This window comes from Balearica regulorum, chromosome 6 (assembly GCF_011004875.1).
Source record: "Balearica regulorum gibbericeps isolate bBalReg1 chromosome 6, bBalReg1.pri, whole genome shotgun sequence".
NCBI classification, from domain to species: Eukaryota; Metazoa; Chordata; class Aves; order Gruiformes; family Gruidae; genus Balearica; species Balearica regulorum.
The window spans coordinates 42,842,906-42,856,482 of NC_046189.1; the positions used below are offsets into that span (position 1 = coordinate 42,842,906).

The 13,577-nt window shown below is 45.2% G+C and overlaps 2 protein-coding genes across 4 annotated transcripts in view; both read right to left on the minus strand.

The window, feature by feature from the left end:
• ACVR1C (activin A receptor type 1C) overlaps positions 1-7,322 on the minus strand; it is a 59,269-nt gene extending 51,947 nt beyond the window's left edge. The window contains exon 1 of the mRNA XM_075757395.1: positions 7,318-7,322. The gene's annotated coding sequence lies outside the window, so the exon portion shown is untranslated. The remainder of the gene's footprint in view (positions 1-7,317) is intronic.
• Positions 1-13,577, minus strand: part of ACVR1 (activin A receptor type 1) — a 66,346-nt gene that overhangs the window by 4,741 nt on the left and 48,028 nt on the right. For all 3 annotated transcript variants that reach the window (XM_075757392.1, XM_075757394.1, XM_075757393.1), the window contains 4 exons: positions 13,160-13,259; positions 10,770-10,916; positions 7,746-8,021; positions 3,880-4,077 (listed from right to left, as the gene is read on the minus strand). In XM_075757392.1, the coding sequence (XP_075613507.1) occupies positions 3,880-4,077; positions 7,746-8,021; positions 10,770-10,916; positions 13,160-13,259 (721 nt within the window). The remainder of the gene's footprint in view (positions 1-3,879; positions 4,078-7,745; positions 8,022-10,769; positions 10,917-13,159; positions 13,260-13,577) is intronic.

Genomic DNA, 13,577 nt, shown 5'->3' on the forward strand with positions numbered 1-13,577 from the left:
TAAATTACATTTTTCAAGCACAGAGAGAAATGCTGAGTGGCTCCTGCTGCAGCACAAAGATGAGACACAAGTACTCTTGGTTGTGGTGAAGGAGTTTCCTACCACATTTTCCTCCTTATACTAAGCCACAACAGAAAAATACTGAGAATCACTGTGTCACCTTGAGGACCATTAGATAAGTTTAAAAAAAAACTTAAAAATTTAAAAACAAACATTTGAAATATTAATTTTTTTTTAAAAGATCAGACTTATTACTCAGATCACAACTTCAGAGTCTCCATGAAATGAAGCTCTAAACCAGGCTGACCCGCTGGAACAGACTCTGCATTTCCACCCAGTAAATGAGAGATGCCAAGTGTCCGTCAGCATGGGATAGCAGCAAAAGTCTCCAGCGCAGGTAAGTGACAGTGCCCTCGCCCACCTACCATATGCCGTCACCCAGTTCACAGAGGCATGCCACCCCGACCTCAGCCTGCTCACTCCCAGTGCCAGAGGCTTCCTGCAAGTCAAATGGGGTTATCCAAGTGATCACCTGATGAAGAAATTATTTCCACACAGCTAAACACTTGGATTTGAGAGAAAACATTTACTCCATTTCAAACCAGGAAATGTAATTACTTACAGCAACAGCCAGAAATACAGACCAACTGGAAGTAAGTACTGTGGAATTAGTATCACCACCGTCTTAAGACTTGACATGACCAGTGTCATGACGTAGCTGTATCACCGTTAAAAGCACTTCCATGGCATCACTGAGCTCAGCCCAAATCAAGTCACCAAAGCATCTACCTGCCATGTGTGGCAGGCCCGCAGTCCACACTGAGTCTCACACCACCTCGGTGAAGCCGCCAGCACAACCTAAGCTCGGTAGTTTCACAGTAGCTCAGGTAAACCGCCTGTGAACCGCAGTCACTGCAGCAATGCCTACGTATCAAAATTTCAGCATGGGAATATTTAAATAATAGGTACCGTTTCATGGAACTTTCATTTGAAGAGGTAACTAGGTAAGACTGTGTGTATTTTCTATATATGTTATGTACAGTGTACACACATACATATAAGCATAAAGGTATATTCATATACAAAGAGAGCAAGACATTAATATTCCACAAAGGATTACCAACCTCCAAAAACAGCACTGTGGCAAGACAGATTCCAGATGAATGACTCAAACTTCAAGACTGGCAATAAAACCGAACTTATCGAAAGCTTCACGTGAAGTTTTGTCATCGCATAGGCCCACTGCTATGTTCAAACAGACAATACTCTACACGGTGGCTATGTGTGAGCACTGCTGGTCCCGTCACCCACGGCTACGAGCACGGTCCCTCCGCAGACCGACTGCCTCCTCTCATGTGCTGGCTTCCCTTCCCGCTGCAGCGAGCATCACCTCTTGCACAGTGAATTAATCAACCCCTGCCCAGCAAACCCATCATATTATGGCAACTAGGAAACTACAGTGCTCACAGACTGCTGAGACAAAGTGCAGAATATAAAACTGTGCTGAAAACAGTGAAGTTACAGCTTAAATTCTCAAGGCACTCACACTGACGTGAACTGCAACCCAGAGGTCTCCAAATATTGGGAAATGCAATGACCAAGCCTTCATAACTGCCTACGACATACATTTGCCAATAAGCAGAAAAATTAAAACCATGCCTTCACAAGACTTTCCTCCTTTCTCTAATTAACCACATATACCTCCATCACCTGAGACCATCATCGCCCTGTGATTCAGCTGACATGTGTTCTCATACCAGAACAATACCTATTCTGTTTGCTGCACACGTCTTCACTGTCAGAGGAGTTACTTGAAGGGAGAAGGACGGCGAGGTCATGAGCTCAGCTCCACCCACCCCACAGAAAGCTTATGGAAGTTCCCTTCGGCTCCTAGAGACAGTCCCGTGACAACAAGACAGGAGCTGCTCACTATGGACCCTGCAGGTTCAGATGCAGCTCCCCAAAGCAGCTGACCACCTGCACAGATTACCCTGCTCTCTTGATTGCAGAGAACCCATCTGGATCTCTGCAGAGCTATCAGAGCAAGCTCTTGGCTTACAAGGAGACTTAAATTAGCCACCTAAGCCTACCTGATGCATTTTGCTACCCCCAAGTCAGCTTTGTTTATGCACCCGGGACATATCCTGGAGAAGACAGGGGCTTTGGATAGTGCTCCAGGCCCCACAGGAATCTCCCAGCTAGCTTGGAAGGTCTGCAAATCTTCTCGGAAGTGCCACCTTCCAGCAGCCTTCTCATAACAAGCCTGACCGCAGTGTTTCTGGAGACAGCTAGCTGCTTGTGGCTGCCGTGCTGAGAATTACCCTGAACAAGGGACCAGTAAGATTTTGGGGGGGTTTTGTTTGCTTGGTTTTTTACTTACAGTTAAATTATTTTGGCCACCAACAGATAACAGATGAAGTAAAAGGTTCATATTTAGAAGAGTCCTGCACTTTAATATTTGTTTGCTCCTACAGCTGCTGCACATTCGCCTGTCCTCTCTCCCCATTCCCCGTAGCCCAGTGTAACACCATCTGGACAGGATTCCCGCTGGGGTGCGGGAGTGGAGGGCAGGTAACGTGTGAGAAACAGCACGAGGCAAGTACCTTAACTTCCACTAGAGTCTGAGTCAGGCATCGTTACGCCGTACTAGCTACCGCAAGCCTTCCCTGTCATACCTTACCGCAGCCTGCCTCTGTCCACTCACTCATACTCTCTCCTTTGGCTCAACAGCTACTTTTTGAGAACATCTCTAAAGCCATCTGAATCCTTTCCTCCAAAGTATTCCCTCAAATTCTGACTTGCAATAGTTCCCACCAAAAAGCAGCCCTCAATTCTTCAGTTTGAGCCACCTGACTACTGCCTATAGTTCTGACCATGCCTCCTTTGAACAAGTTTGTACCTGGATCCTATGCTGGCAGCACCCCGGCTGGCACCAGCCCTACCTGTCCTGCGGGGTTCCAGCCTAACATTGGGGCTCAGAGCTACTGCAGCAAGCAAACGACCCATCGTCTCTTCCTGAAGACAAACCCATTGTCTGATGTCAGTTACAAAATCCCAGACTTGGATTTCATGGGAATAGATCAGACACAGAGCAAATAAATGTGTATGACGATTCAGAGTTTCCTCAGATTTAAACATGTCACCGTCACTGCCAGCGTCTGCAGAGAAGCCTGAAGGGCACCTTCTGTGTTCTCCTGTGTGGTTGGGTCCAGAGAGCACGAACTGAGGTCCACAAGTCAGAAAGGACTTCTGACTTGACAAGCACAAGAAATCACACCAACAGACACTCAGCTTAAAGGTTCTTAAATTCAGAGTTCCTTGCCAAGGAAACACGAAGTAACACTGTGTGCTACGACACAGGATTCCAGCGGCACTTTTCCCAAGCAGAACTGTGCTTTGACTAAGTCCTGCTTTGTGAGTGCATTTAACTTGGTAAAGCAAGAGCATCCCTGAATTCTGATCACTTCTTCAATTGCTACATATTTTCCTTCTGTTCATATTTTCCTTCAGGTTTCGTCATGCGAAAGAGTCACCTAAAAGTGTACATTATGGTTTAGTGACACATGGAAAAAGTTTAGAGACTTTATGATCTAAAATTTTAACTTAACTATGTGGTATGAATTATTTCTCGTCACGATTTAGGATGTAGCAGGGGACCCTCTTTCTTCTCTCCCTGAACAGAAGCGACAACAATACTCAGCCATCGTACCCAACATACCAACAACTTCACCACAGGCAGCAAAGCGTCAGGAACCAAAATACTTCAGAAGTCCAGTATTTTACTATGCATCCCATGCATTTTGGTGGCAGATGCTTTGCCATGAATTACCATTTCCTTAAACCCTTCTAAAGCCAAGTAAAGGAGCCCCAAATACTTACCGTTGCTAACCATGCGTCTAGCTACTTCCCAAAGGACCAGCCCAAAAGCCCAGATATCGACCCTTTTATACGAGTCAAAGCAGTCTGCCTGGATAGTTTCGTCCAAGACTTCTGGAGCCATGTAGCGTTTGGTACCCACACGGGGATTGTTCCCCACGTCCAACTGATTCGTGCTTTGGGAGTGCATTACTGCGAGGCCTGAAGGACAGGAAAAAAAAATCCCTGTTAAGTCCCCTTTAAAACTACAGCAGCGTACATTTAAAATTCCATGTGAGCAGTGACACCCATCAGACAGTTTCTAACAAAGGAGGAGCTGAGAGTCCAACTGTCCGAAGACCAACTGGGTCAGCTCCAAACCAGCTATCAAAAACAGCCACCGTGTCCATAGACTTAGACCAATTATCTCCTCAGGGATTACCATTAAGCATGTTATTGCACTGTTGCAAAATGTTGTCATTAAGTGTTTTGCAGCCACTGGATGTCACCAGCACTCTAAGCACGTATACACAAAAGGCCAAGCATCTGTTACTTAGAAGAAAACAATTTTATACAGCATTCACATTTATTTATAGAACTTTTGGGTAGGTGGATATATCCGAACTGTGGGGAAAAGAGAAGAAAAACACTGCATGATGGATATACCCAAGTTAAAAAAATAAAGCTGGAAAATAAAAAACACCGTATTTGCAGTAGCTTGAAAAATAAACATCCTCAAGCTGATCTAAAATGAGTCAGTCAAAACCACTCTACCTGGTTTCTACTAATTACTAAACATTTAAGCAAAGAACATTATGTGAGGGACTAAATTACTGTAAATTTGGAAACACACAGAGTACTCATTTTGCCATGGTAAACAGAGAGCACTGCAAATTGAACAGCAACAGATGCATGACATAACTAAGCAATAGAAAAGACAACACAAACTCTCCCTAATTTCCTCAACAAATCTTGTAAGAATAACATATACTATTTACATTTAACATGAGTTTGTTTTAGATGAAACTTAAAAAGCTTTTTAACTCAGTCCCATAAAAAAAATTAACCAATCACCAGATCATGAATTTCTTTTCTTTCCAAAAAATAGTCTGTACTTCACTGTAACAAAAATTTGGAAAACACTTTCCTACAATTTAAATGCACTTCAAGTAATTTCAAGCTGCTAAAAAAATGCTTATGGCACCTCTAGAAAGATGCCATCTATTAACCCCCATGACTGCTGAGAAGATAATTTGGAAAGCTTGCTTGCCAGGCAAAAATATTTTTTGTCATATATATATACACACACACAGAGGACATATTTACACACACCCTCCCTATAAATTTATTTATTTGTTCATATTCATTTATATTATACAATATGTATGGATTATAGTATTTTTTTAAAAAATTTGCACTGGAAACAAAGGTTAGCAAACAAATTTCCTGGCAAACTCTGAAGACATCAAGACTTTGGAGAACACTTTGATAAAAATCCTACTACTCCATCCAAATTGGGCAAAACAGATTCAATGGACTGACAGGTCAAAGGTTTAAGGCTGAGGGATGCAAGTCAGCATCCCACACACTACAAACTAAGAAAGTGTTGCAATAGGGTCAAGGGACAACAATGTTGTAATCAGGTTCTCATCATGGTGGCATCTGTGCTGTTTATGAGTCAGGAGCAGACCTTGCACTACTGCAGCTTTTCACCTCAGGAGCTCTCAATGCACATTTAACTTAGGGGCACGTAACTGCTTGTCAGAGAAGCTCGTAATGCAAGTATTAATTCTTTAATAAAAAAAAAGCTTGACAGGAATACAAATTGATAAAACATTGGTTTTCAAGACACCAAAAAATCCTCTTCAGTATAATGAAGTATCTGTTAGAAACAAAAACTGAGCAAATTGTGCTAGCGTTCTTTGCACCTTCCTTACAAATACCAGTGTTAGTTTCAAGTGGGCATTCACTACTCTATACGGAGGGGTAAGAGAAGGAGGGAGTAACAGAAGGGCTGGGCTGCTGCTTCTCTTTGTATAAGCATTATTCTGCTGCTCTGTAAAGTTGCTCAACTAAGACCTGTTGTCATGCACATGTATTGCTTTAGAAATAGAAGGGCAGAACTTTTCCACAGCACTGACAGCTTGAACCGAGGCTGACACCCATCCTTGGACTTTATCACACAGTTTCTGCTTAGCTAGAACATATTTGAAACAGCCAGTGTCATAACTGCAGCCTTGGCTACGCGGGTTGCTGCCCAGAGACTCGTTTCCAGCACGCGTGCCGAGGGACAAGCGGCCAATTCAGAGAGCTGCTGTGCTTGCTGCCGGGAGGCCCAGGACCGGACGGCCACGCACCCCAAGCTGCGCTGCAGTTCAGGCGCACGGCACCCAGGCTGCCAGCAAGACAGACAGCTACAAGATGCGCATCAAAACGATTTTATTCCTCTTTGCTTTCAGAGCTTACACCTATTCTTAACGGGTACATTGCAAGTGCGGAACTTGGTGTAACCGACAGAACCAAAGTCCAGCTAAGCTCTGGGCAGCTGCACTGAATCTTTCCATCTGCCCACACTTACAGTCACTGTCATTCTTGTGTGGTGCGCGTATTGAGACAGAGGAGGGAGAAAAGACAAAGCTATACAGAAAATAAAGGGCATGACTACATGCCAGAAGCAACAAACTCTTTGGTAACTCTCCTTTACAGATAAGGAACACATGAACACGTCAAATACATGCCTGAGGATTTCACGTTTAAAAAAATAGCTATTTTGCCACCACAGAAACTAACTAGGAAGTGTTTATTGCTGTGCTGAGAAAGATCTCTATCTAGACACTTCAGATATTTGAATGTAGTAGATTTTACTTTATTAGTGTGATGTCAATCAATGCCAATATGTGCTGCCCCCTCCTCAGTGTGAACTACAAACTTATTTAAAAGCCAGTCTCTGAAGTTTTGTATTTTCGACTTACTACTCCATTTTTTACTTACAAATCCCTCTACAAATTTCGATAGGTCCAGGTGTGTGGCTTTCATGTTTTCCCCATACGTATTTCACGTCCCTCGGGCAAAAGTGATAGGAACGATGCAGGGGAATTGTTACTGAAAAAATCCCATCTCCCGATACACTTTGTGCCTAGCCAACGTCTCCCACTACTACTGTCCTGCCGCTATGCCAGACGTCCCCCGGGGTGTGAAGGAGCCATGCTGCCCCAACTGTCCTCAGCATCCTGCCAGCTTAAAGTCTAAAACGGGCTGGTGAGAGCGCCCAACTTTGGGCTGCATTACCTGCCAAAGGACTCAGGCTGGTGGGACAGCGAGCATGGAGCTCTGCCACTGGAAGTGGAAGGGCCCGTGCCGGCTCCGCACCGAGCCGAAGCCTGGGAACGGCGGGGCCCGAGGCTCTGTGCGGCACCCCGGGATCCCCCCCCCCCGCGGGTCCCTCCGCCAGCCCGGGTCCGCCCGGGTCCCCGCAGATCCCCCCTCCCGCCCGGGTCCCCCCGGGTCCCCGCAGATCCCCCCTCCCGCCCGGGTCCGCCCGGGTCCCCGCAGATCCCCCCTCCCGCCCGGGTCCCCCCCCGGGTCCCCCCTCCCGCCCGGGTTCCCCCGGGTCCCCGCAGATCCCCCCTCCCGCCCGGGTCCGCCCGGGTCCCCGCAGATCCCCCCTCCCGCCCGGGTCCCCCCGGATCCCCCCTCCCGCGGGCGGCGCCTCGGGCTGTGAGCGCCATCTGGCGGCGGCCACAGGGCCACGCGGCGGGGATGTGTGGGGGGGCAGCCCAGCCCCCCAGGCCCCAGCCCCCCAGGCCCTCTCCCCAGCCCCCCAGGCCCTCTCCCCAGCCCCCCAGGCCCTCTCCCCAGCCCGGCGGCTGCCGCAGAACAAAGGAACCCACCCAAGTCCGCGATGCAGCACTGCCCGTTCTTCTTAACGAGGATGTTTTTGCTCTTCAGGTCGCGGTGAGAGATGGCAGGCTTGCCCTGCGTGCCGAATATCTCGATGTGCAAATGTGCAAGGCCGCTGGCGATGGACAGCACGATGCGCAGGCAGCTGACCGTGTCCAGGGTGGTGAGCTGCAGGTAGTCGTACAGAGAGCCCATCTCGTGGTAGTGGGTGATCAGCCACAGCTGGGTACTAGAGTTTCTGGAGGTCATATCAGACGCAATAAAACCTAGAGGGAGAGGAAAGAAAAAGGAAATACAACAAAGTAAGATGACAGAGCTCCTTCAAGACTCCCCCAGGAAAAGAAGCAATACTACTAGGTCCTTCTTGCAATTTAAAACTCTGTTTAATTAAAACTTTTCCACAAGTGTACTGCACTGAAAACAGACTGCAGGTATTACAATGGTGAAAAAAAGAGCTGACATATTCTGGAACTCTAACTCAAATCTATTCACAAGAATGTATTCATGTATTTTGTCAGTCACACCAAACACAACTACTTGTTAAGAGCACGTACTTTGGGAAAAAGTATGTCATGGCTCGATGCCGTGCAAGACCCCCAGCTGCCCTGTTAGAAACGGGACATGACATTGTATGGTCTGGAATATCCCTTTGGCCAGTGTGGGTCAGCTGTCCTGCCTTCGTGTGTCCCCCAGCTCCTTGGGCACCCCCAGCCTCCTCCCTGGCAGGCCGGTAGGAGAAGCTGAAAAGTCCTTGACTGCTTGGCAACAACTAAAAACATCAGTGTGTTATCAACATTATTCTCATCCTAAATCCAAACCACAGCACTAACCAGCTGCTAGGAAAAACATTAACTCTATCCCTGCCAGAACCAGGACATCCTTCTTTTGGAAGGACTCGGGGTGGGGAAGTGTCCAGTTAAACAAGACCACCACCACATGTAGCGCATCCACTGCTGTCCACTCAACCCATCACACTGGAAAGCAGCAGTACCTCAAACAGACAATCCGTAAGTATTTCCATTTTTAAGGACAAGTAGCCAGTGCAGGCTCCTGAGAAAAGGGCTAAACACGTTTTGTGTACACATCACATCCCAATAAACAGATACTACGTGCTGTGCCAACTTCGCCTTTACATCCAAGGTAAGCCTATTCGGAGCACTCCCAGCAATCAACCTTGACGTGTCAAAAACTTGCTGTCCCCTAGTGACAGAAAACGTCACACCTTTCTGATTGAAAATTTTGCACCACAGCAACCACTTGCTCTCCCATGACCCCCGATTGCTCAACGAGCTGCAGAGGGATGGCCGCAGCCCGCTGAACGATCAGACCTATGGGACTGCTCTAGACTGCCATAGCCTCCAACGGCCTCATCTTTTTAACCGTTCACCAGCTCGCAACTGAGCCGCGGGACATAGCAAGTGGCAGATGGCTAAGGAGAACGTGGCAGCACTAGAAGATTAGCATACCGAAAGACAAAGAACAATAATTCTTCTACTTCCAATATTAGACAGCTCAACTGGTGTGCAACTTCCGTGGTGAAGTAAGGCAGAGCGCCTTTATGCACCATATCTGTATTTCATAATGATTTTCTACAAAGGAACAGAGAAAAATTTCTCTTTGAAACTCATGAACCTCAAGAACTGCTTTCAAAAATGCGATGTCTTAAAACCAAACCCAAAATTCAGGAGTAGCTCCCCTCCTGTTACCTCTGAATTTATTGTGTGTCAGCACACTGTTGACCTCAACAGCCTTAGCTGGGAAGCAACAGAAGTTTTATTCCTAAGTCAGAGGAACAAATCATGTTTATTAAAAGCCCACGTATGACATTTGTCAGAAAGAACACCCACTACTTTCTCTCCTGAAGTCAGATTTCTGCACAATGTGACACTTTTGTAATCTGTGATATTGTTTAATATTGCATCTAAAAAAATTCTGTAAAACAGCCAACAAATTTGACAGTTATCAAGAAAGACTAAACACAGAGAGAGGAACATGGGAAACGTGTAATGTAATTTCAGCCAAGTTACTTGCTCTCTTGGGAAGGAAAGTTCAATAATTCACATTTCAGGAGGCCACCAAATTATTTTTGTAGTTACAAAGGAACTGCTTCAGGAAACATTAGACAAACGTCTAGCAGGATGAGCTATAGAGCCAAGGAATATTCTCTGACAGGAAACAAGAATAAGGAGCCCAAGAAAAACTGATTACAGACAGACAGACTGCGGGTGAGGTAATGTCAGCACACAGAAAACAAGCTGCTGCTTTTATCTGTAAGGGTGGCACACCACTGAAAGGTGGTCATGCCCACTAGGAACCAAAAGGGCTGTTTAGGCTTTGGCCACAGCTCACAACATAAAAACAGGGGTGCAGAAGATTCAAAATCATCTACTTTCATATTTACAGGGAAATGAAATACATCATAAAGGGGCAACTATAGTTGAAGTTTAAACTCCAAAGAAACTTAGTTTGACCCAGAACAGTTAAACAGAAGAAAATAATGGATTTATACTGCAGTTTATTCAGGCTCAAGGAAAAGTATTCAAATATTTAAATCTTCTTATAAACTCCTCCCCACTTTGTCTCCTTTTATTTCTCCCAGGTAAACTGAAGTTATAAAAAAGCAGATCCACCAGAACTTCGCCAGCTAACATATTGCACAGCGCTCTTTTGCCATTTGGCTGCCAAGGCTGAATTCTTAGCATGTGGGTCTGCGGCACCTTCGTTCTCTGTCTACACACTCCGTTGCCAACAATTGATCGATCTGGTTCACTGCTTCTTGCTAGACTATTTCTGCAGGAGGATGACGATTCATGTTTGCTACGACACTTTCTCCAGTTGAGAGTCAGACTTCAGCACCCTCCTGCAAGTCTCCCCTTCAACTATTTATCACAAGAACTTAATCTCAGATTGCAAGATACCTGAGCAAACCTGCAGCGCTTTGCAAGTGAACTGCTCCGTTAACTTGCCTTTACGCCAGCCACGCTAGGAAACATGAATATGGTTGTTCTACTTACCTAAAATATTTTCATGCCGCAGCAATACAGTGTTGTACAATTCAGTTTCCCTGAACCAGGATTTTTCATCCCTAGAAGAGAAGATCTTCACAGCAACATTTTCTCCTTGCCACTGGCCCCTCCAAACTTCTCCGTAACGGCCCTTTCCTGGTGGGGGAAAACACATAGCGAAAGTCGTCAACTAACAATCTTCACAGTGCTGAAGGGCAGGATGAGCTATAACAGGATGGCAACTCAACAGCCACGGCCCCCACATCCCACCGGTGTACTCTGATCACCCCTGCATATGCTTTTTACCACTTTACAGTCACACTGCGCTCTGCTGTCCCTTAATTTTCCCTGTTTGCTTCAACTGCAAGCTCTGAGAGCACGGATCTCTCCTCCTTGCACGCTGGTACAGTATGCGGCGCGTTTGTACTAGGCAGATGTAATTATTCGACTGCCAGCAATGAAAGCACTTTTGCAGCTTAAGCAACTTCAACAACACACTACAAGGTCAGTGTACGCAATATAAATAAATCTATGAACTCTGAAGTTAGGACAGGAAGAATATATAACACTGGGGATACAGCCCTTACGTTTCTATTACATCACCAGCCCTTGCTAAAACAACCAGCACAGCCAGGCACACAAAATGCAGAATGACAATTAAAAAGAAAAAAGAACACCAGAACACCACAACAGAACAAACAAACAAACTCCAAAAGACCCCAAAAACTCCACCAAAACCAAAAAGGATAAAGAAAAGCCCACCCTGTCCTGTGGGGATCAGGGCACACTGTCTGCACGCCAAGCTTCTGACCCAAATAGCGCAGAAGAATGTATGAAATTATCAAGTGCCCAACAGCACAGCCACATCCTGTACAAGGCGCACTGGAAGAGTTCCGATCATTGCCATTTTCACTGCAGCCTGAACACGATTCGTGCAATGAGTTGTGCGAGATTTGACAGCTATCATACCCAAATTCTGCCCTTCATCGCTCTGCCCTTCGGTGCTCTTTAGAGACACGTGTGAAGCAGCAGCAGGTATAACCAAATGAAGAGAGATACGCAACACTGACGCCTCGATGCTGTCACCCAGAAGGGACTTCTGCACAAGCACTTTCATCTGGCTCTGCTCCACAGGCTGAAACACTTGGTCTCTGGAAACAGTGCCAGCCCGAGACATTCCAGAGACACACTTACTCACACATAGATATACACGCACAAAGAGATACGTCTATATTTGCGGGCAAAATCATCATGCATATCATATTCTACAGTTTCTGATGAAGAGAAATTGCAGAGCATCAGAGGACGTACACTTGGATTTAACGCAAGTGCGAACGTTCGTGCCTACTCAATACATACTGCTATAAGCCAGAAGCAAAGAAACACTGGTAAAACGTAGGCCCAGTCCCTTCAGATTCACCCGGTTTAGTCTGGGGTTTGATTTAACACCCTGACGAGTTAAAGCTTCTAGTGACTTACAGGAAGGTGTTAACCCATTCTGAGTTCAAATCACTGCAGAACCAGCATAAAACATACTTAAACCAGTCTTTTTTTCTAATAGAATCAACCATTATCATGCCTTCCTCACCTCGTTAGTGCCAGTGTGGCATCTTGGCTCAATGTCTCTGTCTCAGGATAATTGTGACCCAAATGCTTCCTAAAATTACTAAACTCAAATTTAACGCTATTCAATTTATACTTATATATAAATATATATATAAAACTTCAGACCCAGAAGAGTTTTAGAGAAGAATTGCTACAGAGAGATCTTTCTCTCAGGGGGAAAAGAGCAGCAACAGCACATCATTGCCTGCACAGTCCCAAAGCAACAGTGCAGAGCAAGCTACAAGACATTCCTGTTACCATTCTAATGGCACAGAATCACACTTTTTTTTTTTAAAAAACGCCACTTTAGCCACTTTGCTTGACACTTCTACTCCAGATCTCAAATCCAGATGATCCTTTTCTAATCCTAAAGCTTTCTAGCTGAACACCATTTAATGAACAAATCTTTGTTTCACAGTTTGACAGTTTCAAACTTCAAATTGAGCTTGCTTTTCTAAAAACGTAGTTTATTTCGCTTACCAATGTACCCAAACAAGTCTAGTTTGTATTTTCTTACCACTTTACTGAGAAAATCTTAAAATTTTTCCAATCAAAAAGCACAGATGATATTTGCCCCTTTAATCTGCATAGATCTGAAAGGAATTTTTTCACTTCACATATAGAACATATTTGGTTCTGGAAAGCCAAAGCCTGAAAAGTTCTATACTATAATATAATATAAACATAACGTAATATAACTGAGGAAAACCAGATAATTAGGGTGGGAGATAAACCTTTCTGTCTGCCTTTGCTACCAAGACGTGGCACTTGATACGAAGGAGACTTCTACTAACCTACACACTCTACAAGTGTGATCTGGCGAGCCACTGTTCTTTGCACCAAGAAAGGAAGTCCAGAACCACTTCCAGATGTGCAGGAATGATCCAGTAAATCCTGTTGAAAAGGAAAAGCGAAAGTTTATAACCTATGAGAAACTACTTTTTCCCCCTGATTAAATACAGAAAGGTACCCCACTTCACAGGATAGGTTAAGTCAAAGCTCATCGGTATCTCTATGGCTCTGGTGATGCCATTTGATCACTCAGGATCAAGACATACTGTTGCCATCACCGTACAGATGGGCAGAGAATGCTCTTTGCAAGTTTTTACCACTTCAAAGAACATCCCGTGCACAGAAGAGACTGGCAGGGGAGCCATAACTTATGCATAATCACACTCTGTTGGAAAAGTTACACACAACAGTGAACAGCAA